At 59.0% G+C, this 27,160-nt stretch overlaps 1 protein-coding gene and 1 non-coding gene across 5 annotated transcripts; both read right to left on the minus strand.

Annotated features, from left to right (window-relative positions):
- Positions 1 to 67: 67 nt before the first annotated feature.
- On the minus strand, positions 68 to 27,160 carry RANGAP1 (Ran GTPase activating protein 1). 4 transcript variants are annotated; one of them, XM_052640410.1, is made up of 16 exons: positions 26,932 to 27,160; positions 24,389 to 24,538; positions 19,519 to 19,646; positions 16,825 to 16,884; positions 14,422 to 14,601; positions 12,252 to 12,386; positions 10,107 to 10,265; positions 8,997 to 9,110; positions 8,492 to 8,591; positions 8,327 to 8,411; positions 6,933 to 7,107; positions 5,821 to 5,940; positions 4,255 to 4,357; positions 3,184 to 3,272; positions 2,805 to 2,926; positions 68 to 1,052 (listed from the first exon to the last, which is right to left on the minus strand). In XM_052640410.1, exons 2-16 carry the CDS (start codon positions 24,498 to 24,500, stop codon positions 983 to 985), a joined length of 1,752 nt encoding a protein of 583 aa, XP_052496370.1. In that variant the 5' UTR covers positions 24,501 to 24,538; positions 26,932 to 27,160; the 3' UTR covers positions 68 to 982. The 4 variants fall into 4 exon arrangements, with proteins under 4 accessions (XP_052496370.1, XP_052496369.1, XP_052496368.1 ...); XM_052640409.1 differs by lacking the exon at positions 26,932 to 27,160 and adding an exon at positions 26,493 to 26,550; XM_052640408.1 differs by lacking the exon at positions 26,932 to 27,160 and adding an exon at positions 25,455 to 25,652.
- On the minus strand, positions 23,916 to 23,988 carry TRNAG-UCC (transfer RNA glycine (anticodon UCC)). Its single transcript has one exon. It is a non-coding gene; the product is annotated as a tRNA-Gly (tRNA).

The raw sequence follows: 27,160 nt of genomic DNA on the forward strand, positions 1-27,160 counted from the left end.
CCGTGAGGCAGGACCCCAGGAACCAAGGCCTGAGAACAGCCCGCTTTAGGGGAAACGCTTCTCAGTGTTCACTGCTGCCACACTTTATTTGTGAAGCCCTGGGCCCAGCCCAGACACACACAGAGCACATGGGGAAAGCACAGAGTGCTGCAGGGTCCCTTCAGCCCGGCCCAGCCCCCACCTGGCCCCGGCGCCAGGCCCGCAGGCCCCAGCAGGCCCTGTCCCTGCCTGCACCGCTGGAGAACAGGTGTGGGCCTGCCCAGACCCCCACCTCTCCACCAGGGCTCCTAGGCCGTGCCCAGGCACTTCAGCGGCCCGCACGCGGCGCAGAGCCAGCACTGCCCAGGCGAGTCCAGCTCCCAGACCTTCGCGCGTGCCCCCGGCTTCCCTTCCCGCCCACGCGGTGTGGCCGGACCCCCACACCCAGTCTTGCTCTCTGCCAGCCCCACCCCGTGGCCCCAGAGTGGTCCCGGCCCCGCAGGCTGAGGGGCCGCACAGAGCAGGGTGGATGGGAGGGCAGGGTGGCCAGAGGAGCCAGGCCTGGCGACAGGAAGCAGAGCAGCCCTGAGCGAGCAGCCCCAGGCAGGACAGGACACACCTGGGCAGCAGCGCCCCAGGCCTAGTGCGGCCCACACCGGGGGCAAGGAAGGCAGGCTGGGGGACAGCCGCTGGGGCCTGGCGCCTGCGCAGAGAGCAGAGCGTCCTCAGACGCGGCAGCTTTAATGGCACAGCAACCTGCAGCCCTGGCGCCTGGAGGCCATCAGCTCCGCTCCAGCAGGAACAGGGCGAGTCCGGCAAGGAGACATGAGAAACTCAAACCCCGACCAGAAGCACACGCCTGCTTGTACGCCACACCGACACACAAACTCGGGAGACATGACACACGAGACAAAGCCCGTCCCTGCTGCCGGCCACAGTCCTTCAGCTGAGTCCCTTCCCGAGTCATGGTCCAGGCGAGGGGCGGGCAAGGCCAGCTGGGCATCTAGACCTTGTACAGCGTCTGCAGGAGATTGTGGCGGGCGAAGGAGCAGGATTCCAGGGCGCCGTTGGGCCTGCAGGGAGAGAAGGGTCAGCAGGCAGGCCCCTTTGGACCCAGGAAGCTCTGGCTGCGCGGCGCCAGCTTCCCAGCTGTGACGCTACCCAGAACACACACCACACTTGGGTTTTCTAATTTTCACGATGACTCTGCAATGGGGACGTCAGCTCCTGCCTTTACAGGTAGGGGTAGGGGAGGCACCCGAGGCCACACGGCCCCGAGCTGGGAACCTGGCCTCCTCTCCGCCAGACAGGCTCTCCCGGGCTTCTCCAGTGGGCACAGGGCCAGGGAGCCTCCCTCAGCCACTGGTCCCTGTGAGCGACTGGACCGTGGGAGTCCCAGCTGGGCCCCTGAGAGCCACAGGTAACCAGCGAGATCGTTAGTTCCACTGCCAAGAAAGAAACTAGTGAGGTGTTCAGGGGGACAGGGAACCTGGGGAGCAGCCAGGACTGAAAGCCACGGACGCCTTGCCTGGTGCAGGCTGGGCCTGGACCCCAGAGCCCTGGGCTGGAGCTGAGGGAAGGGAACACACGTGACCCCCACAGTCACCTGTCAGTCCCGAGCCCCCCTTTCTGATGTGGATACGTTGAGGCCTGCACTGGAGGGCGGGCAACAAGCCGGGAGGAGGCAGTCTGTCACTGACCAGCGGGCGAGGGTGTCTTCTATGGATTCGGGGTCTATGCCCAGCCCAAGGGCCAGAACAGAGGCAACAGTCCCAACCCAGGCCTGGAAGGACACGGGCAGCTGGGGGTGGCGGCTGGGGACACTCTGGACAGCCTGAGGCAGCAGCTCCTGCAGCGGGGACAGGTGCGGGGAGCGCACACCTTGGGCTGGCGGGGGGCCGGCTGCGGTCCGCACGAGACCACGCCCGGGGCTCGGAGTTGCCCTGGGCTTCGGCAGAGGAGCAGCTGCAGTGCAATGGGAGGTCTGGGGTGGGGCAGGGGGTGGAGGGGCGGTGTGTGGTGGCAGGGGCAGGCAGACACAGCGAGGGCGTCAGGCCGGACCACGGAGGCAGCCGAGATGCCAAGCGGCAGGGGCCAAGGCACCAACTGGGTCCTGGGGGCTGGTGGGTGCTCCTCGCCCCACCCACGCAGGCCACCCCACATACTCCCTCACAAGCTCTAAGCGCCCGATTGATGCCCGGGGGCCCACCGATGTCACGTGTCCCCTAAGGCGGGGGCCCCTCCTTTCTCCTTGGACCCTCCCACGTTCCCCCAAGGTCCTGGCTTCACCAGAAGTGTGGTGGTCAGAGCCTCGGAGACAGCCTCACCCACGCCTCAGTTTGGCAGATGGGGAGACTGAGGCCTGGGGAAGCAGGGGCTTGGCTAGGGGCCACACGGGGCCTCAGTGAGGGCAGGGACAGGCCTCCCACCCCACCATACCCCTGCTGGGCCCTGAGATCGGGAGGCTCCTTGTTCCTTGACTGTGACCAGCACCCTACCAGGCCCAGGACCTCCAGGACAAGGCCCCCTTGGCCTAGGCTGCTGAGGGAGCAGACACAGAACTGCTCCCCGGATCCTGCCGGGCACGGAGCCCGGGTTGGCAGCAAGACGTGGGCAGAGCCCCTCTGACCCGGTGTTCACTGCCTTGTCTGCAAGACGGGGCCACTACCGTGTCCCCACTCTCAGGGAAGATACTTTGCCTGAACCGTGTCCTCAGCTGGCCAGGTCTAGTGAGATTCAAACACAGATGCCGAGAGCCTGGGAGCCCGCGTGGCCAGGCCGGGGACACGGACACTGGCCGCGGGGGCCGGCGGGGGCACACTCACTTGGTCATGAACGCCAGCAGCAGGGGCGCGAGGGCCTTGGGGAAGTAGTCCTGCTGCACCACGTGGGTCAGCGCCATCAGGGGGCCGTACAGGTTGGCGACGGCCTTGACCTTGTCTTCACTCTGCGAGGCAGACGCACAGCAGAAGGCTGGGTGAGTGTCAAGGTCACCTGGGGGACGCCAGGTCTCCCCCGACCCAGCCCCTGCTGAGAGAGCCCCACGGCCGAGGTCAAGCTGAATCCCACATCCCATCACGAAGGCCGAGCCTGCTTAAAAGCAGACCCAGGCCTGGGGACAGTGGGCGAGCGGCCCCAGCAGGACTCGAGGTGCCGGATGTCGGGCTGCAACCCCCCGCCTGGGCCACGTTCCTTCTGGCGCACCTTGAGCAGCCCCATGTGGATGAGCAGCCGGGTGAGGAACGCATTGGAGTTGAAGGCAGACGAGCTGAAGGCCTTCTTCATCAAAGCATCTGCAAGGCAGAAGCAGTCAAGAGGACTCAGGTCATGTGGCCCCCGGGCACACAGGCTGGCCCTGCCTCCTGTCACATCAGGAGGTGGACATGGGGTGGACGTGGCCGCGGCAGCCAGATGGTGGGAACAGCCAGCACCAGGGTCAGGGCTCAACCCCCTTCCCGCCCCGACAGGGACGCCTGGGCCTGGCCCGGCCTCAGGTGGAATGGGTGTGGGCAGAGATGAGGTGAGGCAGGTCACCCTGGGGCGGTTTCAGCTGGTCTCTGGAGGTGGGGGGTTGGGGAATGGATGGGGGAGCAGGAGGAGGTGTGGCCAAGGCCCTGCAGGGACCCCATGAGCCCCTGCTTCTGTGCGAGGCTGTTCTGGGAAACAGAATTCTGGCAACTTGTCCCCACAAATGCCCCAGGAGGGGCGGGGCTGGGCCCTCAGGGAGCAGACACAGAGACCCCTGCCTGGCCCCTCCCAGCCTCCCCTCCACCAGCCCACCAAGCGTCACCCAGTTCTCCAATCGCTTCCAGCCTGTCCTCCCCTCCCTGCCTGGCCCAACCTGGCAGCTCAAACACTGGCAAGGTGGAAGGTGAGAGGTGCTGTGAGGAGAGGAACTGAGAGGCTGGGGTGGCGAGAGAGGGTCTCAACAGAACCAGAGACCCTCGGAAGCCTGGGGAAGGCCTGGGGACCTGCGGGTGGAGGGGACGGTGTGTGCAGCAGCTCGGAGGTGGGGACAGGGTTCAGCTCTCATCACCCCTCCTTGGAGAGGTCTGACCTTCCTGCAGAGGGCGCCACCTGGCCCGAGTTCTCACCGTATAGAACTGTATGGCTTTGGGAAGGGCCTCAGGCTCCCCATCTGCAAAAAACAGAGAGGCGAGCACCTGGCCCAAACTACGGCGAGAACCCGACGGAGAACAGATGGGAGGGCAGCGCTCTGAGCCAAGCCTGGGGCAGCGAAGAGGCCGCAGCTGTCCGAGCCGCCCCCGCACGCACCTACTGCATCCTGCACAGCCGTCCGCACCGAGGCTTCGTCCTTGAACACGGAGGACACTTTCAGGAAGGCCGAGACCACCTTCTCCGGGTCAGACGTGTCAGTCTGAGGACACAGGAGACAACGGCTGGTCACCAGGGAACTTGGCAGACGTGGGCACCTGCCTGTGGCTAGAGGAGGCCTTGGCAGGACACGGGCCTTTGCTTGGCAGGGACGCGCTGTCCCCCCAGAGCCGGCAGGGGCCCGGCCACCACAGGTGTGCAGCACCCACGGAGAGTGTACACGCTAAAAACCACTGTCTCCAGGGACCCCCTCTTGCAGTCTAACCAGCATGCAAACGACGTTCATACGAAAGGAAACCTGCCTCAGCTTAACCGACAACAGAGGAAAAGCGGAAATACTGGCAATCCACAGAAACTGCGGATGGTTTAAGTGCTACATCTGTTCACTGACATAAAGGGCGTGAGAAGAGTTGTACTGACACAGAAAACAATGAATGGTGTTCAGTGAAAGTCTGGCCACACGAAGGTCTGCATCATATAAATCTCATTTACCATGGGGGAAAAACAGATTACAGGAAAAAAAAAGATTACAGAAGAACAGAAGAGGGCAATAAAAAGCCAAAATATCAAGCCAACTCTGCGAGTGGCCCCTTTTATTTCTTCTAGACACACCTCAGAGATACTGTGGGCTTGGTTCCAGACCACAGCAATAAAGCAAATACCGCAGGAAAGCCAGCCGCGTGAACTTTGGGTCTCCCTGTGTGTTCGTCTATGAAGTGTGCAGGAGCGTCACGTCTAAAAAAGCACGTACATTAACTCAAAAACACGCTCTTACTAGAGCATGCTGTTATCTGAGCCTTCAGAAAGTCATGATCTTTTGTCAGTGGAAGGTATGAAACACTGTAAGAAATACCAAAATGGGACAGAGACACCGAGCGAGCAAACGCGGCTGCAACCACAGCATCAACAGACTTGCTCACCACAGCTGCCACGGACTTCCATTTGTGTAAAAAACACAAACATGCAGCCTCAGCTTTCTCATCTGTCAAATGACAGAAGAAGGGTCTACATTCCGAGGTGCCCAGAAGGTTGAATAAAATCATGTCAAGTGCTCAGAACAGGGCAGGCAGACAGGCACTGTGCGCTGCTGAGCTCAGGGGGCTCGGCAATCATCTCAGCGAGAACGAGTCACGCCCCAACAACGAGCAAGTGAGCAGCCTGGGACCTGCTCGGGGGCCTGGGGCAGGAGAGCCGTTCCAGAAGCAGCTGGTCCTACAGGACGTGCAGAGGGAAGCCTAACCGTGTGCTCCCACGACAGTCCTGCGAAAACTCCCAAACCCCAGTTATCCCTGAGACGCCCCAGGCCTACCCTTCCTTGCGGCCCAAATTGTGTCCACAGTGTGCGCAGACCTGTGCCAGCGCTGGTCACACTCATTACACGAGTGTGCATTAGATATGGCGCTTGGCAGCCCCGCCCCTGCCCAAACCCCGAGCTGCGCCGGAACCTCTGCTCCGGCGGCTCTAGCAGCCGAGGCCCGAGCGGGCTGGCGTCAGTGGTGCTATTACCTGCTGGGCTATCAGCACGGAGCTCTTGGGCCCGAGGCGCAGCAGCTTCTCCGGGGAGGGGAAGGCCAGGAAGGTGGAGACGTCTGCGGGAGGCGGGGAGGACAGGACAGGAGCTGGTTCCTGGGGGACAGGCGGCACAGGTGGCTCTGGAGAGGTCCACGTCCAGACTCCTCGCCCCGAAGGATGCCCCCCCTCGGGCCGCTCAAGGCTCAGAGTCCAGAATTTCCCCCAATTCCCCAAGGGCAAGGGGCCTGCAGAGGCTGCCCCTGGTCAGCTCTTCACGTAGGAGCCTCTGGGGTGTGGGCAAGCACTTCCTTCAGACTCTAAGAGCCTGGTGCGGCCAAGGGGATCCTTGGGATGACGAGATACTGCAGAAATGACTCCAGGGCTCAAGGGGCCCCGCCAGGAGCTACTGTCTTAGCTGGGATGACCACTGCCGGCGGGCACCAGAGGCGCCTGGCCACCACACTGGACAGTAAGCCACACTCAACATAGCGTGGCCCTCTGTGCCCAGCCCAAAGTCCCCTAGAAGCTCTACCTGGGAAGCGGAGGGGACAGACATGCCTCCTGGCCGGGAAAGGGACACCAAGTATCCAAGCTGGGTCACAACCCGGCCACCATCTCCAGAATGGGGACCATCCCTAGTGGTCACCAAGATGGGGAGGAAGACACCTTACTCTTTTAGAAACAGTTATATGCCTCCAGCACAACTGAAAACCCAGGTATGACTTTACAGTTGGCCTCTGTGTCTGAGGTTCTACACCCACAGATTCAACCAACGGCAGATCACGGAGCCGCGCTGCAGCTCAGTTACCGCAGACGTCCACACAGAAGTGGGCTCGTGCAGGGCACACCCATGCTGTTCAGCAGTCTGCTGCACGCCACGCAGCAGCACTGTACGTGTGGATAACTTGTAAATGAACAGACACGTCCGTACTGGGGTTAAGGACAGACAAATGCAGCTGCACTGGGGTGATTTCCTTTTCCACATGGAAGCGCACAGGCAGAACGAGTCTGCAGTCCTGTGACCAAGACACCCCCACCCCCACCTCCCGGGGGAGCGGTCTCAGGACCCCAGGGCCCGGGGCGGGGCTCTGGCCTGCAGGACTCACCCCACTGCTCGGGCCCTGGCCCCTCCTTGAAGGTGTGTTCGACTCCTCGCCCTGCTCTTCCTGCTGTGGCTCCTCTTCCTCCTCCTCCTCTTCCTCCTCCTCCTCCTCCTCCTCTCCTTCCTCCTCCTCCTCCTCCTCGTCATCCTCATCCTCGTCGTCCTCACCCTCATCATCACTGCAAAGGGAGGTCTGGCTGAAGCAGACCCCTCCCTGCCCAGTGGCCCACGTTGGCCCCAAGAACCCACAGACCCCAGCCGGGCAGGAGCTGGGCAGGGAGGGCCGGGGAGCAGCTGTCCCGGACTGGGGACCCGGGAGTCACCTGGAGGCCCATCCCACAGGGACACCTGCGCTGCATCTTGTCCTTGTCCCAAAGAACCCGCAGTCTCACGGGGGAGACGGAGGAAAGGAAGCACTCTGTCACAGCTGGGGCCCAGGGCCAGGTGGGAACACTGCCCAGGCTGAGACGCCCAGGACGGTGCCACCCATGTCTTGCTGACCACGGCAAACTATGGTCAAGGCGGAGCAAGGGGGCCGCCCTGCCTCTGATGAAGCCTGTTCCACTTCGCCCGGACTGGGGGGCCCCTCATGGCCTAGGGCTTCTAGATCACTCGACTATCATTGTCTCGTTCCTTGGTCCCTCGCCCACGGCAACAAGGCCGCACGAGTCAGAAACCTTGACTGTCTCACTGTCGATCCCGTAATGCCCAGCACGGTGCCCGGCACATCACAGGGTCTCCACCCATGTTTTCTGAATGAATAAAGGGAGGAACGAAGAATCCAGGGACCCTCAGGGCCCATCCCTTCCTGGCCTAGGTCTTGCAGCAGCGCGGGGCCTGGCCCTGGTGGGACGCGATGGAGAGCCTGACACAGGAATGATGCCGTCTAGAGGTCAGAGAGGCAGGCGGAGACGGGTGCTGACTGCCGAGCCAGCTCCCGTCCAGACGGAGGAGGCAGCCCCCCGCCCCTCAAACCCAGAAGGCCCCCGCTCCTGCATCAACCTCTGCCTTCTCCAGTCGACCTCCAAGACTGGTCTCAGGGACAACCTGGGCCCATCCCACGGCCACTGCGCCCCACATCACTGCTGCCCCACGTAGCATCACCTCAGATCGAAGCACGTCCCTTGAGAGGCCTCCCCGACCCTCCTGCTCAATAGGGTGACTACCCTCAGCCTCTCTATGTCCCTGTGATATTTACACGCGATCACTCAATTATCATTGGCTCATTCCTTGGTCCCTCGCCCACGGCAACAAGGCCTCACGAGTCAGAAACCTAGACTGTCTCGCTGTCAATCCCCTAATGCCCAGCACGGTGCCCGGCACACCACAGGGACTCCACCCATGTTTTCTGAATGAATGAAGGGAGGAACAAAGAAGCCAGGGCCCCAGACCCCCCACCTGAGGGACGCCAGCACCGCGGCCATGTTGAAGCCTTCCAGCACTTCCTGCAGCTGCTCACAGCCTTCTTCTCCCAGCATGTTGCCTGCTCGCGGGGAGGGGCCGGGGGTCAGCACGGGGTGGGGCCCACCGAGCAGGCTGGGGCCGAGGCCACCCCCCTCCTACCATTGAGGTCCAGTTTCTCCAGTTCCGTCTTGTCTGCCACGGCCTCAGCGACGGACAGAGCAGCCTCTCTCTTGATCTCACCGAATGACAAGTTCAGCTCCTAAAAGATAACAGGAAGGGGTAGAGGCAGGCAGACACAGGAGCCAGGAGACAGGGGGACCAGGAGACACGGGGGTCAGGAGCCTCCACTTCCCCAGGTGAGGGTTTGAGGCAGACTCTGTCCGGCGAGACAGAACATCGCCACAACAAAAGGAATGCTATTCACCCAACGACTCCCACTAAACCACAACGACCCGAGTCACTCTTCTCTTTGGAAAGTCAGAAACCCTAGCTCGGAGGGGTGAAGACCTGCAGAGTCACCGGGGGAGGAGGAGGTGGAAGGGCCGGGCTGTGAAGCCAGGCCCACCTGCCTTGACAGGCCTGAACCCTGCTCCCCGCACAGCTGTCACCCTGAGCACGGGGGAGCCTGGACCCCGGAGGGAGGAGGCAGGGGGTCGGACAGCACCTTCAGCTTCGGCAGGCCCCCGCGGGTGGCATCTGCGATGGCGACGGCGCCCTTGGAACGCACCAGGCAGTCCCCGAAGTTGATCACCTCCACCTGCCGCAAGGTCTTCAGCGTCTGGAGGAGGAGGTGGGGGACCAGGGTGAGGCCCTCGAGCCAGCGTTACACCCCATCGCAGCCTGTCGCTCTGCACCCAGTCCAGCTGCCTCATCAGCTCTTCCCGTGGCCCCCGGGAGGCCTCCCGGCCTCTGGCTAAGCCCCCTCCAAGGCTCCCTATTGCTCACGGGAAGTCTCAAGGAGTCAGCAAGGCCCCCTCCACCCCCCAGCCCTCAGACACACCTTGACCCCTGGCCTGTCACACCAGGCCCAATGGAGCAAGGGTCACTCCCGTCTCTGGCCTGCCCACGGGCTGCTGACCCCTTTGCCCGAAACACCCCTCCTGCCCTCCCTATCCATACAAAGTTCACTTGTCCTGGAGAACTTGGCCACAAGGTGGCCTCTTTCAGGAAGCCTGCCCTGCGTCTGGCTGGAACTCCCTGTGTGCTCCCCAACGCTTGTGAGCGTCTTTAAGACCCCACAGCAGGCCTGCCAGACTCCTGGGGGGTCGTGCAGGCCTCTGAGGTTGAAGGGAGCAGCGGCGTTCCCACCCAGCGGCCCCGACGCCTAGCAGCCACTGTGCTCGCAGCTGAGTGGCTCCTTCCTTCCCTCCTCGCCCTTGGGGCTCCTTGAAGGCAGAGTCTCAGACTCAGCTCTGTGTGGCCTGCACTTGGTGCAGCGCTGGGCACTAGACAGGGGCTCAATAAACAGCTGAGGAAAGAATCGACAAGAAGCAGCCTCTATGTGGCCTCTGAGAACAAAATCAGCACCAACAGCTGCGGGCGCATGGAGGCCACTCAGGATGGGGCAGCGCAGACACACAGAGCTGCCCCCAGAGCCCAGGCCCCCTGGTGACAGTTGCCCCATTCAGGACACGCGCATGTGGCTGAAGCCACAGGATACACACGAGGTGGGTGGGCCGGGGGGAGAGCAGCCATCGGCCGACGGGTGCACAGAAAAGACAGCCACCAGTCCCGGTTCCCGTGGCCCACTCCGGCCCTGCTGCACCCCTCTCACCTTGGCCATGGCCACGGCGCCCTTCTCGGTGAAGGTGTTGTCGTTCAGGTTGATGACTCGCAGCAAGGGGTTGATGGCGAAGGCTTGGGCCAGGGCAGTGACGCCGGGGTGGTTGATCCCGTTCTGGGGCATGTGGACCTCCTCCAGAGTCCCGATGATCTGCGGGGGGCAGGAGGGAGAGCAGTGGGCCCCGAGGCGTGGGGCGGGGCCAGGGGACACCCCGCGGGCAAGAGGGCAGTACCACCCACCAGGCATGGGAGGGGCTTGTCCGTCGGGGCACGACCACACCTGATCCTCTCCAGTCTCACGAGGGAGACCTACCTGGGATTAGGACCGTCACCAGAGAGATGACTGAGATCAGAGGGGCTAAGTCACTGGCCCAGGGCCACACAGCTCTGAGCACTGGCATCTCTGTCTGGCACCTCTGCACTGCAGGGACCCTGGGCTCTGGCCTGCAGTCAGCCCAGGCCCTGCTCTGTGTAATGCAGCGCCGCTTGGCCTTTCTTTATTGGGGTCCTGCTGCCTTATTTACAGGGTACGAGTAGCAGCCCATGTTCTGCATCCTTTTGTGGGAGTGAGGGGGCTTCCTGAACCTAGCGAACCCCCTCATTCCAGCCTTCCCTACCTCCTTTTCTCTGCCTGGAACACTCTGTCTCCTCCTTTTGCTGGCATTTTCTTGACAGGCTGATCCTCATGTGTTCAATAGCTCTCATTTTGGATGCCTCCTCCCCCAGGAAGAGTTCCTGGATTACCCTACCCCAACCCCACCCCAGCACAACCCAGCACTCTTCCTCTCTGCCCCCAGAGCGCCTCATCCTTGCCCTCTCACGGTGTTTATCCCTCTGAAGTGTCAAAGCCACCTTCCTGTCTGCATCTCAACAGCCCCCAAGATCTCAAGGAGAGGCCCACGTGCCAGTCTCCAACACCACCCTGGAGGGGCTGAGGACAGGCCTGGCCTAACTCTGTACCCAGGCACCTTGTAGGCTCTGGGCACCCAGCACAGCATGGGGATTCACAAATGAACACAGGCAGCCCAACTGAGGCACATTCCAAGTCAGGGCTCTTAATATTTTCTGTACCACGGACCATCAGGCAACCTGGTAAAGCCCCGGGGCTCCCCTTCTGGATGTTTTTAAATTTTAAGCTAAATTATACAGAATAACAAATCAATTCAACTGGAAGACAAGTATCAAAACATTTAGAAAACTGCCTAAATGTCTGCTGTAGTCATACACATACGTCTTAAACCAACGGATAATAAGACCTTGGTGTACCATTAACCTTAATGTATGAGAAACAAATAACTCTGTCTATCCACAACTGCTATCATTTGACATGAAGATACCTGTGATTTCTCCTGGTAACAAAGCCACAAGAATTTCTAAAGCTGAAGTTTACTGTCCACATTCACCATGGAAGGTAAATGCTGCATTTTATTAGCTCTGGTAGTGAAACAATCATGCAATATCCCCCTGGCCGCGTTCAAAGCATTCCTGACCTCTGTTCACAAACCAGTGGGGTCCCACAGCGTGCATGCTCGGTCATGTCCAACTCTATGCAATACCATGGACCATAGCCCACCAGGCTCCTCTGTCCGTGGGATTTTCCAGGCAAGAACATTGGCGCGGGTTGCCATTTCCTACTCAGGGGGATCTTCCTGACCCAGGGATCGAACCCAGTCTCCTGTGTCTCCTGCATTAGAAGGCAGACTCTCTACCACTGAGCCGCCGGGGAAGTCCACGGAGCTGAGCCAGACGCCCTGCCCTGAAGGACGCCTGAGAGCGCCTGCTCCAGCTGCTGCTCCCGCCCTCCTCCCGGGCTCATGGGCCAGCTTCACGGGCTCCATCCCAGCGCCCTCCTCACTGGAGCCAGACACTGCGACCCCACAGGCCGGGGCCAGCACTCACGCTGCTCTGGCACTGCCGCTCGTTCCCCAGCCTGGCAGGTCACAAACAGCACTGATGCTTCACCCCAGAAGGCGGATCACGCCACCTTTCAGACCTGAGTGATGAGGATCCTGTCCCGAGAGGGTGAGCTAGCAGCCTCGGAGGGGGAGGCGAGCCGCCCGAGGTCTCTTGGCCAAGTTCTAGCGTCCGCCGGCCATGCTCAGCCCGCCCCAGGGCAGGGAGGGCAGAAACCACTCACCCCGAAAGCTTCTGCCAAGGCGGTGGCTCCGTCATTCTCCAGACGGTTTCTGCCGGCCACGAAGACTTTCAGTGCCAGCGGCTTGCCTTGGGCACTGGACTTCCGATGGCACTCGGTCAGAGCTGCTGCCAGGATCTGGGGGAGGCAGGAGGCCCTGGTCTCCAACATGCCGCACCACACACAGCCCGGGTGGATGCGGGACGAGGAACAGCCCGGCAGCAAGCCCCTCAGCTGGGCCCAGCAGTTTGCAGGAACACGGGCTGTGACATCCACCTCTGTGTCCGCCTGTCCCATCAGCCTGTGGGGCTTAACCCCATGGTAGGGACGGGGAGAGGGAGACACCAACACCGAGTGATGTGGGCAAGGGGCTTCATGGTCAGCCCACTTTAGCGCCAGGACCCTCTGTCAGGTGGGCACCATCACAACTCCCACACTCTGGCTGAAGAAACTCGGGCTCAGAAAGAGACAGAAACTTTCCCGCAGATACCACGCAAGCAGCACACGCTGGACAGAACCCGAACCTTCTGGCATCTCCTCCACGCTCCGCAAGGCCTCAGGGGAGCCAGCCAAGAGGGCAGGGCTCACCCCACCATGACCCAGCTGACACCCGCCCAGGCTCCGACCAGCCATACAGCGGGGGCTCAGCTGCTGGGGGTAAAAACCTAAAACCGGGTTTGCCCTGACCCTGGGGTGGTGCCAGGAGGCGGCCTCTATCTGGTGACACCAACAGAGCAAGAGGTCACAAATACCAGTCGGCTGGTGGGTTGGAAGTGGAGAGACCGCAGTATAGAGAATATTAATGGTTCTCGGGCAGCGCAGCAGCAGAGACGCTTACACACACCTGCTAGGCCCTGAGCGCTCCCGGCCAAGATGCTTTCACACCTCATTCAACCTCAAAACCAGCTGGGAGACAGAAGGTATTAGCCTTGCTCTACAACGAGGCAGCTGGGTCAGTGTGGCTGCACACAGCTCTACTCTGGGGCACATACAGGACCCGGGACACCGCCAGCTTGACCCCACGACGGGTCGGGCGTGTGCTCAGGTCAGAGCCCGGCGACTCTTGCTACAGGCCAGCCTGAGGGATCTGCAGAGGCGGCTCTACCCCGCGTGGGGCTGGACTGGTCTCCTGTGGTGAGGCAAACACTGCTGTCTTAACACACAGCTTACTGCCCCTAGACCGGAGGCGTGCGGGCTGAGACAGCCCAGCATGAACTGCCCACCCTCCCATGGGGCAGGAGGCGATAGGCCATGTGCAGGGCAGGCCACTGTGGCTCCTCAGCCTGGGCCACCTCAAGCATACACAGGTGCCTCCTGCTGCTCTGACCGGCCACAGGGATGCTGGTTCAAATCCCACATCTGGCCCATGCTAGCTACATCATCTGAGGCACTCAACCCAAGAGCTCTAAGCTCAAGTGCCGTTACCCGAAAAGGCAGGGACAGTGTCACTCACCTCTCAGTAAGCGGGGAGAATTACGGTGACACACCTTCAAAGAGAAGACGTCCCTGTTTGCTGTCAGTTCCTAAGTCCTGGCCCCCTGTTCTTTTTGGTCAGACAGTGAGGGAAGAATGGGAATGCAGACCGGCGCTTGGCCTTTCTAGAAGCTGGGCCAGAAGCAGCCAGAATGGGCCAAGAAGAGAATAATCAAGACTGGCCTCCCCGGCCCGTCTGCCCTGGCCAGCCTCATTGCTGGCAGGACAGGGGAGGCACCCTGGGCAAGGCTCTGACCAGAGACAGAGGTGAGCTGTGCCCGGGCCTCCCTGAGTGGCCCCTCGCTCTGGGCTCCCTCTGCCACTGCACACGCCAGGCCTCATGTGGCTCTGGCAGCTGTTCCAAGGGCACAGCCGGTCTGGTGATGCCCAAACCCTGTGCTCTGCAGAGCCAGCAGGTTGGAGCACGTCTGCAATACTGCCTGTGGGTTGCCAAGGCAACACAGAACTGAGGATGGTTGCTTGGCAACCCCACCCTCACAGATCCATCTCCTCTCCCCACTGGCCATAGGCTGCTGCCTTTGAGGCCTTTGTCCTTCGAAGAGAAAAACAAGAGGCGAACCATCCCAGACGGTGGGTGGCCAAGGGCACATACTCCAGGCGGATGCAGACGTAGCAGGGGACCAGGCAGGGAGGAAGGCGGAGGACACAGGGATGTGGGGGAGAGAGTGGCCGCACCCACCTTGCCACCACCGATGCCCATGCCACAGTTGTTGAGCTTGAGTTCGTGCAGCGTGAAGCAGGCGGAGCTCTTGAGCAGGGCCTCGAAGCCTCGCACACCGTCAGGCCCGAAGGCGTTGTCACTCAGGTCCAGCTCCACCAGCTGGGCCCCGGCCGTGATGAGTCCCTCCCCGAGAGAGATCTGGGCACAGAGGAGCTCGTGTTAGTTTCACAGACAGGGACCAGGTGCTACTTCTGTGCCAGGCCCTTCCTGCCCTCGGGGGGCATCTGGCAGAGACACAGACCGTTTCAGTACAGAGCTGACCATGTTACATCAGACTGAAAACCCTGCAGAGGACTCTTAATTCAGCTGCAGCCTGGGGCTCAGTCATTTGGGAAAGCTTTCTGCAGGAGGCCACATCTGAGCTCAGTCTGGACGAGCAGCAGCCAGTCATGGAATATGAGGAAGTTCCAGCCAGCAGTAAACCCAGGAGCAGAGGGACACAGCACGAAGCAGCAAGCTGTGTGTCTGGGGGACAAGCCTCCACGAGAGGTGGGGTCAACTCAGGCAGGCGCCAGGCCAAGAACTGTGAACTGGGGCCTGAGCACAGTGGGCTTGGAGGCACGTGAAGGGTACAGAAGACAGGGCCCCAGACCTGGGGAGGGCAGACGGACAGGCGGAGGGAGGCTGGAGGCTGAGTCCCACCCGGGGTGTGAGATAGGGATCCAGGCAACAGGAGCGGCTGCGGGGGCCAGTGTGATGACAGGTGGTGGAGGGGAAACTGAGTCTCGGCAGGGTTCTCACAGAGGGAGGGGGGACCTGCAGAGACGGGTTCACTGGACGGGGAGGGGAGGAAGAACCACCAATGCCCCAGGGTTTCCAGTGGTGACTGAGCACCCGGGGTGGGTGCCCCTTTCCCTGCCTCAGCTCAGGACCAGATGTGGCCAGAAGGCACTGAGCTCTCCCGGAACCTGCCAGGCTGGGACACCGAAGTTCCCCAGGACAAGTGGGTGGTGCGAGGCGGCTCTGCCAGGGCTGGGCATGGAGGGGGCAGGGGTTCAAGGTGGCAGGCATGGGGAAGACACTGCCCTTGACCCGGCAATGGACAGGGCAGCTGAGGCAGTTTCCACGGCCCCCAACCCCAGATCGACAACGAAGGGCCATTCTCTGGCTCCCCCACTACCCCGCTGAAGAAAGCCCAGCCCCAGTGATCCGGCGGCAACTGACCTCAGCCCTTAGGCAGTCAGAAGCTCAAGCCCTCCCTCTATACCACTCCACCCTTCCTGCATTTCACGCCATTCCCTGACCCCAAATTCGTATTCCTGTTTCTGAGACTTGCTCTCACTGTAAGTTTAACATGGAAATCATGCCTTCTGCAGAACTTGAGAAGATTAAAGGCTAAAATGTAGGTAAGACAACAGTGCAGAGGCGCCCAGCTAGGATCTAGCCAGTCAGTCTCCTTCAACTTTTCTAACTCAAAATCCTTCTGCACACACTCACATCGATTCATTTAACCTGCGCTCTGAATCCTAGCCGCCCCTGGTTCCTGTCCACCCTTGGGGGCTAGCATCCAGCTTGAGCAACTCTGCTGGGGCTCCATCAATCTCCCACCCAGGGAGCCCGCCCTCCAGCTTCCCCGTGGGGACAGCTGTCCCATCCTGGATGGCCCTTAACTGTCTATTGGACAGAAGTACTTTAGAGATGAAGCTAGTGCTGGCATCTTAGGAGGGCCGGTGCTGACTGATCAGAGGCCTGAGAAGATAGGACTGCAACCTTGCCGAGGGCACCCTGTGCTGGGAGGCCTCACTGGGAGGCTGCCAGCCCCGCCCCCTCCCCTTGAGCCCCAGGCAAACCACGTTGGGTCCTGTGACCCTCCAGTGCCTCCCACACATGCACACAGGCTGGGAGCGCCATCCAAGCCAAGCTGAGCCCCAGGACTGGGGAAATGGAAAACAGACAGAGAGAAGGCACCCATGATGAGAACCAAAGCAGAAAGAGTGGCATTGGAGAAAGGGAGGGGCCGGAGGAAGACAGGGCGGCCTATGTGCAGAGTCAAGTCGAGAGGGACCTCAGGATGCAGAGAAGGAGGGGCTGGGGTGAGGGGATAATCATCTGGGGAGGAGACCCACGCTGCTTGTAGGCGAAATCTCTGAGCTCAGGTCTCTGCTGCACTTCCTGTCACTGGGCCGCCCAGTCTCCCAGGGACCCTGAGTCCTCACTTCTGGCTCCCCATCACTGCGTGCACTGCCACCTGCTTGTCAGGACACAGACAGCGACTGTGCTCGCCAGGCTGCCAGGGCACAATCTCGGCCACCCCCAGGGCACTCTCAGCCTCCACAAAGAGGAGGCTGTGAGGGAAAGCCCTGGGAGGCGCTAAAGGGGTCCCTGCGGCCCGGGTCGCAGGCAGAGGTCGCCTTCACTCACCAGGGCGGGAGGGATCTCCGACCGCAGCCTCCCCGTGAACATGTCGCTCCAGTGGCATCGCTTTGGAAGGAGAAAGAAAGTTAGCCGAAACCCTAAGAGGTGGCCTTCAGACAGCCCCTCACCCCCATGGACTTGGGACCAGCTGCAATGGACACTGACAGGACCTGGAAGCCCCAGAGGAAAGGACCATGGGGATCAGCAGCAGTGTCAGGAAAACCCTCCAGTTCTGAGAAAAAAGTAATCAGGCTGAGAGCGAGGGGACTGGCCCCTGGCCCCCCCGGCAAGGCAAGCGGAAGGACCAGGACCAAGACACCAGACTCCTGGCCCAGTGCTCCTTCCCAGTCCAATTTTCCCCCATGGTGTGGGCCATAGCAACACGGGACATGATCTTGGAGAGTGGAGGAACGGAAACGAGATAATATAGAACCCAGCAGTGAAGAAATTACTCTTTTCAACCCTCCTTACCACCTCCAGAAGACAGGTTTGGTTTGGGGTTGGTGAGTCTCACCCATGCCCCCACTTCCAGCTCATCTGCCTTTTTAACAAAGGGAGAGAAGGCTTCAGGTTCAGACCCTTTACACGGCGGCGACCTTGAACTAGAATTTAATGACACTGATTTCCTTTGCAGTAAGGGATGTGATTTTCCAGTTAGAGAAAAAATAGTGTTTGCTTTTAAATTACTTCCAAGTAAGCTGATTTAAAGGCCATACCAGTTAAATATCACAAAAGCAGTGGCCACGTGGCTGGGTCACATACCATGCTGGGGAGCAGAGTTGAGGCTCCCAGCACACAGCCCTAACTCTAACGCTAGCTCTGTGTCCACTTAAAATATCACCTCTGGCAGCTCTCGCCTTTCCTGGCCAACCCTCAGAAAAATGGACACAGGAGAAGCAACTCTCCCCTGAAACCCAGGCCTCAACACGTGTGAACCAGACCCAGCATTAAGTACTAAAGAAGCTGATGTTGGCAAAACTCTCGCATCCTCCAATAAAGCAAATCACTAACACCTCTGCAGACATTCTACACGTTCTACACCTGTACGCAGGTGTGTGGGGTCAGAACCGGCAGCTCCAGCCCAAGCACCTCCCTACAGACAGTGTTCTCATCCGGAAGCTTCCCCAACCCAGCTCTGACGGGCTGAGGCCAGGGGCTCTAGGGCATGCGGCTGCCTTCTAGTCCTGGCTCAGCTGACCCAGGCCTGCCACCCCCTGACTGAGCCCCAGCATCTTATCTCTGAAACAGGCTTCAGGCCTCACTCATCTCCACGTGGGCAGCGCAGCAGTTGAGAGGCTGGGGTACTGTCTGGGCTGGGTGAGCCTGGGTCACCCTTCGCTCACCTGGCAAGACCTAACGTGTGAGGCGCTACCGGAGTGGAGCTACCATCTTATCTCGCCTCAGCGCTATGCCCAGAAGGGCACCGGGCTCACGGGCACCTCTGCCCCGGCCGCTGCTCCAACACCCTCAGCTTCTTCCTGCAGAGGCAAGCTTGTGACTCTGCGGCGAGGTGAGTCAAGGCCCTGGGTCTGCACAGGGGGATGCAGAACAGGCCCTGCTCCCACAGCGCAAGCGCTCTCGCTCCAGCCGGCCTGTGGTCACCATGGCAACCACCCACGGAGGAAAAACTCCTCTGCATCAAGGAGCCCAGACGCCACGCAAGGCCAGGCAGTGTAGCCTGCAGCCAATGGATGCCTAGGCTCAGCCGCAAGCACGTCTCCTCTGTTCCTGTCCTTCAGGGATCACCCGGGAGAGCAGAGTTCCTTCACAGAAAAACGTCCCAGCTCATGCGCAGGCAAAGGACAGGCCCTGGGCAGGAGAGCAGAAGAAGCCCTGCCTTGGCTGTCTGTTAACCTAACCGTGATCCTCCTGAGGACACGAACATCAGGGGCCACGCCGTTGACCAGCTCAGGGCCCTCCGCTTCCTCTCGCGGCCCTGGCCTTGTCTGCCTTCCCTTTCAGAGAGCCCTCGGGGCCACGGAACGTGTGCTGGACTTGGAAATGTGAGCACAGCTCAGCCTCTGACCAGCAGCAGGTTCTAGGGAGGCTGACTCAGCCGCTCTGAGGCCTCAGTTCCCTTGACTCACAAGATGGAGACACAGCTTTATGACGGCACTTCTCTCACAGAGCATGCTGAAGGGCCAGCATTCAGAGGAACTCGCTGACAAACACCAAAACAGAAGAATCTCTGGGTTGGCTAAGGGAGGGCACCGCTTGCGTCTAACCTTCAAGAAAGGACCAGCCATTCGGCTGTGAGAAGGGCAGCTAGAAGGCCCCCAGTGAGCAGCCTCCCAACCACCAGGACCTGAGCTGAAGGGTGGGCCATTTCTGCCCCAAACCTGCCTCCTCCGAGGGGCAGTCTTTGCTGAGGAGTCTTTGCCGAGGCTGGGCTGAGCACCTGTCAGAACAGCTCCCAGACCTGCGACACCAGCTGCAGGCTCTCTCCAGCTCTGCTCTTTCCTTTTTCCCTTTCTCACGTGACCCGGTAAACCTCTTATCCTCCTGACACCTTCTCCGGGTCTATGACCGCTGGGCTCTAGCAGACACATCACACGGGCAGAGGGGGCCCGGCCGGCGCTGTGCCCCGAGGTGACCACCCCAGGGCCCAGGAGGGACTGGACACAGGCACCTGCCTGGGGGGTGGTGTGTGAGCGGAGGCCTGTCCCCAACCAGGCTGGGCCTGCTCGCCCCCGACCTCACCTTCAGCTCTGACTTCTTCTCCAAGGCCTTGGCGATGACCCTGGCTGCCTCCACGCCCACCGTGTTGCCCTCCAGGCGCAGGGCCTCTAAGCCGTCAAAGTCTTCAATCTCCTTAATCACGTCTTTGGCTGCCCGGGGACCAAAAAAATCAGAATCTCAGACTTTTGGAGTCCTGGGCCACAGATGCAGGAGCTGAGGCCTAGCAACCACCTCGTCCCTCACGACTCCCAGGGCTACAGTGCGCCTCCTGGGTGCCAGGCCCGGCTCACCAAGGGCTCAGACAGGCTCACAGCACAGCAGGCAAGTGGCTATGCGGGCAGTTCCTCTGTAGTCGTTAGCAGTTAGTCGCTCAGTCGTGTCTGACTCTTTGAGACCCCATGGACTGTGCCCCGCCAGGCTCCCGTCCATGGGACTCTCCAGGCAAAAATACTTGAGTGGGCAGCCATTCCCTTCTCCAGAGGATCTTCCCAACACAGGAATGGAACCCGGGTCTCCTGCATTGTAGGCAGATTCTTGACCATCTGAGTCACAATTCCTCTGTAATGAGTGTTGAAACAAGTAATGTACGCAAGGCTTGGGAACAAGGGAAAAGAGGACCTGACCAGTACCCTGCTGGCAGTGTGGGTGGAACCTGCCAAGAAGGGGAGAACCCCAGCAGGGCAGGGAGGCAGCACACAGGCATCTAGGGTGAGGGACTCGGGCTGGCGTGTGCATCGGAGCGCTGCTTTATTGTGATGCAAAATGCCATACACTCTAAATGCCAATCAACGGAGGGCAGGTTAACTCACTGGGGCGTGTGATATAAATAGTCACACTGATGTCACTATGAATGGCAACAGAGGTGTTTACCTGACTTGAAAAATAATCATTTTACAGTGATAAGTGGAAAATGAGGTTATCCAACGCTGTTTGGTCTTGTAAAACGTTGTATGAAAACACACACACACACACACACAGAGATAAACACACACAGACACACACACAGACACAGATACACAGATACACACAGACACACACACATAGACACAGACACACACAGACACACACACACACAAACACGCACGTTAAAGCAGTTATCTCCAGGTGGTGGGATTCTGGCTCAATCTGTGTTTTCCCAGCATCTGTTCAATGTACTCTCAATGTGTCTGGTTAGAAAGCAGCTTTTTAAGTATCTGTAATTATGATCCCAATTACTTAAAAAAAAAGGAACTCAACTATATGTTTTGGGAAAAAAACACAAAACTTGAAAAAAAAATGCATCAAAATTAACAGTAGTTACGCCCCTGGGCTGTGTTACAATGAAGATAGCTTCCCCCCTTCTCTCAGTGCTTCTTCTATATGCCACAATGAGCATGTATTAATCTCACAATCTGAAAAAATCACGCAGGTTACATGAAAGACAAACCTAGTCTGGCTGGCACAGGATGGATTGGGGTAACATGGTGGGGAGACACGGAGAGGAATGTGAGAGAGAAGAGGGAACACAACCTTCTAGGCTACAACAACCACAGAAGGGTTGTCAGAAAGTCTGTGATATGCTAGGACTTCCCTGGTGGTCCAGTGGTTAAGAAATTCCCAATGCAGGGGGCCTGGGTTCGATCCCTGGTCAGGGAACTAGATCCCACAGGCTACAGCTACAACGAAGACCCGGTGCAGCCCAACAAACAAACAGTTTTAAAAGAGGAAGTTTGTGACCTGCAGCCTCTAAGGGTCTCCCTGAGAAGCTGTCAGAGCTGGGGGAAAGATGGGGGTCTCCCCGTGCGCCTGTCTTCCTCCTCTTCCCCCTCCCGCCCCCCGCAACAGTAGCACCTCCTCAGAAACCCTTGCTACCTCCAGCCAGGTCAGTTTTTCCTTCAGCCCTGTTGTGCAGTATGCTGGATCTTAGCTGGGATGGACTGTGTGGAGTCTTATCCACTGGACCGCCAGGGAGGTCCCTGAATGGATACTTGATCATTATGCAGAGACGTTATTAATACCAGCTTCCTCACTGGGCCATCGGTTTGTGAAGAAAAGGCCTTTCCTCTTCTCACTTTGCCTCTGCTCACTGCCACCACATCTCCTAAGGTTGTCACTGACAGGTCTGGTCTCGTTGAGTGACCTGAAGTAAGGAAGTGCCTGCGAAGGTCACACAGCTACAGAGTAGTGACCAGCATTCATTTTATGACGAGAAAGGCTGGACAGGTACGAGCCTCCCATTTCCTAGGAAGGTACGCTGGGGCTTCAAAGAATGAAGCCACTCTGCCCAGGAGTTCAGGGGAAATGGCAACACTGAGCTTCAGACTGGTTTTCCCAAAATGAACTTATGTGCTGCTCCCCAAAGCCTTGCTTCTGTGCACAAGCACAGACTTCACACAGGGGGACCTCGGCAGAGAAACCCCTGAACCCCTCTCCCCCTTTGGAGCTGCAACTCCAGAGCGCCAGGTGTCCAGGCCGCTTCTGCAGCTGGCACTCAGGGGCAGGGCTGGCGTGGCCTCTCAGCCCTTTGGAAGACCTGCTCCAACAGGGCGTCCCCCTAACATCCAGGGAACGGCCGGCTCACCAGGAGGGAAGATGGCTGCTCACGGGAATGTTTACACTGTCCTCAGAGCGAGGCGAGAGATGCCAGGGCCCCAGGGGGAGCCGAGTATGTGACACAGGTACAGAGACCGGAAAGTTCTGTGCTTGCCGTGCGCTTAGCCAGGGAGCCACAGAGTGAGCATGCAAGGACGAGCACCCAAATGGAAAGCGCAGGGACGGGAGAGGGTGGGCTCACAGCCGGGTCGCCTCTCACCTGACCGGCAACCCAGAGTTACTTTACGCAGAACTTAAAAACAGGCCAGGGGTGGGCCCCAGCTGGCCCTGACTAACCACCAACTGTCACCAGGCTGTGTGGAAGGGGTTTCTCTTTTCAGCCTCGACTGCCTCACAAAGGAACAAGTCCTGGGGGCTCTGCTACATGAGGCAGCAAGGCCTTACTTTGGTCCTTACATGACTCAGTGAGGAGAGACAAGGACCTAGTTCTTTGTTTTCCAATTTGGGGCCTAGTTCTAATCAATGGCCTCATGGCCTTCCCTGGACCTCACCTGCTCACTCCCAGCCAAGACAGAGGCCCTTTCTGGGCTCACGATCAGGCCACCAGGGCCCCTGATACAGCACTCAAGGGCCTCTGCCCAGGGCTCCTTCTGGGATTCTGACTTCTTCTCTCTCAAGCCCACCCTGTGTGTCCCAGCTCCTGACCCAATCACATGGTTCTCCTGCCTGCGGTGCCCACTCTCATTCAAGTGTCTGCTCATCCTCGGGGGCTTTCGGAGCCCTCCTAAGCCTCTCCCTAAGTGGAAAACAAGTGATCCCTTCCCCAACCTTACTTCCCAGAGCTCTTCCACGTCTCTGAGAGTGTGTTTCATCCCTCTCCTGTTGGCTGTCTGAGGACCTCACTCCTACTCCAGGTCAGGAGCTCCTCAGAGGCTCGGGCTCTAAGCTGCCCATCCCTGGTGACCACCAAAGCAGGAGGCGGCACGTCCAGCCTGAGCCAATGAAGTGGTTATGTGCATCGATTTTGGGAGCAGACAAACCTGAATTTTCTTCCCAGCTCCACTGCTTAGAGCTGGGCCTTAGGAAAGTCCTATCACGACCCTCCCTAGGCCTCAACTTCCCAATTTTCAAAATGGGGTGAAACCTACCTCCAGACCTTTTCGGGGGGGATAAATGGAAACACTCTTTGTACAGCACTGAAGACTACCTGACCCAGTGTTAACGACCAGCATTTAATAGCAAATTCACGTTTACTAAGCTGGGCTGAATGTACACTGAGACACATCAGACCAGGGACTCCGCTGTACCTCTGACGGAATCCTGGCTCTGCTATTCAGGGCTACAGCAGCTTGAGTAAGTTACTGCAGTCGAGTAAGTTACTGAAGACTCCCGAGTCCTTTACTCTTTATTCATTAAATGGCAACATGTTTACCTCCCTTCCCCAGGGATGATGTAAGGGTCAAAAGTGATAAAGCACAGGGAGGAACTCTAGAGGTTAAGGCCCTACAGAGACATCAGGAATGTGCAAGGACTCAAGCGGTCTCTGACCTGGAGGACGGGAGCCAGCCTGCCTGTACACCAGGACAACCAGGCAAGTCCAGACCAGTTTCTCTGGTTGGGCCGGAACCTCAAGAGGCCCCGATGCAAGCGCCTTCACTTCCAGATGCCCGGGATTCGGGGTGGATCCGTGCCAGCCATACTCTGGCCACGGAAGCAAAGACAGGGTCTGCATTCTGCTTCTAGTTCTGTCCGGTCCTGATGCCTGTTCACAGAGAGGCACATCCATCCCTCCCCCAGGGGCATTCACTGCATGGACGAGACTCCCAAGGGGGCCCGGAGTTTCTCTCTTTTTTTTGGCCTGCACTGCACAGCATGTAGGATCTTAGTTCCCTGACCAGGGATTGAACCTATGGCCCCTGCAGTGGAAGTGCAGAGTCTTAACCACTGGACCGCCAGGGAAACCCGTGGACTGTCCTTTCATGCAGCCTCACTGCTCTCGGGGGTGCAGTGCTCAGAAACTTCCCGCTCTTGGGAAGGCAATGACTATTCCCAGACCAGCTCTGGATCGTGTGGTGAACGTAGCGGTGGATCTAAAGCAAGAAATCAAGGCTGGATCCCGGGACTGCAGCTCACTATGGTCCCTCACTGCCGACCATTCCCCTAAAAAGGCCCTTCCCATCTGCCGACCTGAAGCCACTGGCAGGGATGTCCACCACGTGCTCGTGGACAAAACATCTTCAAGCCTCACTGGGCTAGGACGAGTGTGATCATGAAGCTAACTGGGCCTGACAAGTGGGACGAGGAGGCGCTCTCTCGCTTGTTCCCTGTCCCTCCAGGGCCAGTCCACACGGGGACTCACCATCATCCGCAGTGTTGAGTTTGAGGCTCTTGCCCTTGAAACTCAGCTGTCCCCCGGCCACCTGGGTCTTGGCAAGCGTCTCTGCTAGCTTGGCAATATCTTCAGAGGCCATGGTGGCTGTGTTGGTGGGCTCCCCTGGAAATCTGCAGACTGAAGAGGTCAAAGTGCATTAAGAGAGAGGATCTCTGGGCATCTCCAGGTTGGGGAGGGCCGGGGAGGACCATTTCAGCTGCCTGATCCCACCCCCCAGGATACGGAAATCCCAAGCGCTAAACCACTGGGAGAAATAAAAACAACACTGAGCAAGAAAGAGTTCTAAAAGGGCAAAGGTTTCAACCTCTGCAGAGTTACTGTCCCACTACAAGCCCTCCTCTGCCCAACTGCCCCAGGCAGGGTACCAAGCAGAGCCATGTGAGTTGACCACTGGGTCCCCAGGGAACGGCAGTCAAGCCCCAGTCTGACGGCTATGAAGAGTCTCCCCAGAGCACACACCTGCCTGATCATGTTGGGCGCTCTCTGTTTGAGGGTCCCATTCCTCAAACAGGACATGGATGGCTATGGGATCCAGGTTATCCATCCCAAAGAATGCCCCACTGCCCTCACTGGCATGACTCTGGGGGTGGGGCACAGGGCACAGCCTACTGCACAGCTGGTTTCAACCGTGGCCAGGAGACTGGGCAGCCCATGACGGCCAGACCTCAGGGGTTCCTAGGCGACCAGAGGTCTCTACATCACAATAGCCACCATCACAACAGACTAAGGACAGAGTTGTTGAGAAAAAGGAGCTTCCAGCCTGTAGTTCAGCAGACTGGCAGAAAGGATCACTACATTTCCCCAAAGAGGAATGGGTGATCAGGAAGAACAAGGTTATTTAGTGTCTCAGGCAGTGGCAAGAAAAAAAATAAACAGGAAAAGGGGTAAGAAGCTTTGCTGTTTTCCTTTTTTCTTGGGAGGGGGGAATGGATTTAATCTAATTTAGAGTGGTGGTTGTTGTTCAGGCGCTTAGTCGCGTCCAACTGTTTGCAACCCCATGGACTGGAGCACACCAGGGTTCCCTGTCCTTCACCGTCTCCTGCAGCTTGCTCAAACTCATGTCCATTGAGTCGGTGACGCCATCCAACCATCTTGTCCTCTGTCGTCCCCTTCTCCTGCCTTCAATATTTCCCAGTATCGGGGTCTTTTCCAAGGAGTCAGTTCTTCACATCAGGTGGCCAAAGTCCTGGGGCTTCAGTTTCAGCCCTTCCAACGAATATTCAGGACTGATTTCCTTTAGGATTGACTAGTTTGATCTCCTTGCAATCCAAGGGGACTCTCAAGAGTCTTAGAGAAGGTATTATCAAGAAAGAAACAAAGATTTGAAGGATATTGGGGACTGACCCACGCAGATATCTGGGGGAAGAACATTCTTGCAAAGGCTCTCGTGGGGGAAGTGGGGGTCAGAGGAAGTGCAAGGAGGCCAGTGGAGCTGGAACACAGAGAGGGAAGGAGAAAAGAGGTAAGAGATAAAGAGAATTAACAAGAGGCCCCAGTCACAAATGCCAGTTTAAGAACTAAAGCTTTTACTCTGAATGACAAAGAGAGCCACTGGAGGGTTTCTAGCAGAAGAGGGACTGTGATGTGAGTTATGTTCTGACAGGATCACTCTATCTGCTGCGTGAGGCTGGGAATCTCAAAGCTGCTTCAAGAATGAATGAGGGGATGAAACTGAACATAAAATAGCCTGACAACACCACCACCCCACTCTTTGTAATTCTGGTTTGGGACAATTTAAGGCTAGAAAAACGGTGGTGAGGCGTCCAGATGAAACAGGAACACAGAACTTCTCAGCTGGAAGAGAAGTCCAGTACGTACGTGCACACACACACACACACACACACACACACACACACCCCCATCCTATCCACTACAAAGACTAGGCAACACACACCACTCACTATAAAGTCTAGGCAACTGGACCACAGAGAGATGAATTGACTGGTCCAAGGTCTGCAAAAGGCTAGCGGCGAAGTAAACGCAAAAATCTCCTCTCCCTCCCGAGCAGGAGCCTGGCACATTTGCCTCCGTGCACATCCACCACTCCTGCCCAGCGTCGGCAGTGACTCACGCGGGTCCCCGGGGCTGCGGCGGCACCAGCCCATGTCCTCGGCGGGTGTGGGCCTCTTGCGAGGCGGCGGCGGGAGAGCGACGCGCGAGTTCGGGACGCCAATGACAGGCGGGGCCGCACCAGAGCCCCATCCGGGATCCCAGGCGGACGTTCACCGCCCTCGGATTGACACCGACGCGAACAGGGGACGCCGCTGCCGGCTGGGCGAGCCGGGTGGGCCTGACGCCCTCTCTTAAGCTTCAGCCTCGCCGCTTGGGAAAAGGGACAGCGCCCCAACTCCCACCCGGCTCGGCGCTCGGCGGTCGAGGGCACAGGGGATGAAAGCTGAGGGGGGCACGCAGAAAGCGCCACACCTTCCTCGCCCGGTTCCAGGGCCGCGCCACCCCCGCCTGCATCCCCGGGCAGGTGACAAGGAAAGGAAAGGGATCCCCGACCCTACCGTACACAGGCTGCGCCGCCGCGTGGGGCGACCGGAGTGCGCGCGTGCGTCCGGCGGGCGCGGACGGATTTAGGGTCCGGGTCAGGTCAGGTCAGGTCAGATCGGGGTCGCCGCCTCCGGTCCGGCGCTCCCGATGCTCAGCCCCACCGGTAGACGTCCGTCAGCTTTGCCCAACCGCTTCTCTCCGCTCGCACCTCCGACACCACCTGCTCCCCGCACGGCGGCGGAT

The sequence above is a fragment of the Budorcas taxicolor genome, chromosome 5 (genome assembly GCF_023091745.1).
Source record: "Budorcas taxicolor isolate Tak-1 chromosome 5, Takin1.1, whole genome shotgun sequence".
Taxonomy (NCBI): Eukaryota; Metazoa; Chordata; class Mammalia; order Artiodactyla; family Bovidae; genus Budorcas; species Budorcas taxicolor.

What these genes read in the sequence shown, in the direction of transcription:
- RANGAP1 (XM_052640406.1), bottom strand. Translation starts at nt 24,965, where the DNA reads ATGGATAACCTGGATCCCATAGCCATCCATGTCCTGTTTGAGGAATGG. An exon ending in CGCCCAACATGATCAGGCAG is followed by an intron (nt 24,539 to 24,880) that starts GTGTGTGCTCTG and finishes TGACCTCTTCAG; the next exon opens with TCTGCAGATTTCCAGGGGAG. An exon ending in GCGGTGCTGGCGTCCCTCAG is followed by an intron (nt 7,108 to 8,326) that starts GTGGGGGGTCTG and finishes CTCCCTTTGCAG; the next exon opens with TGATGATGAGGGTGAGGACG.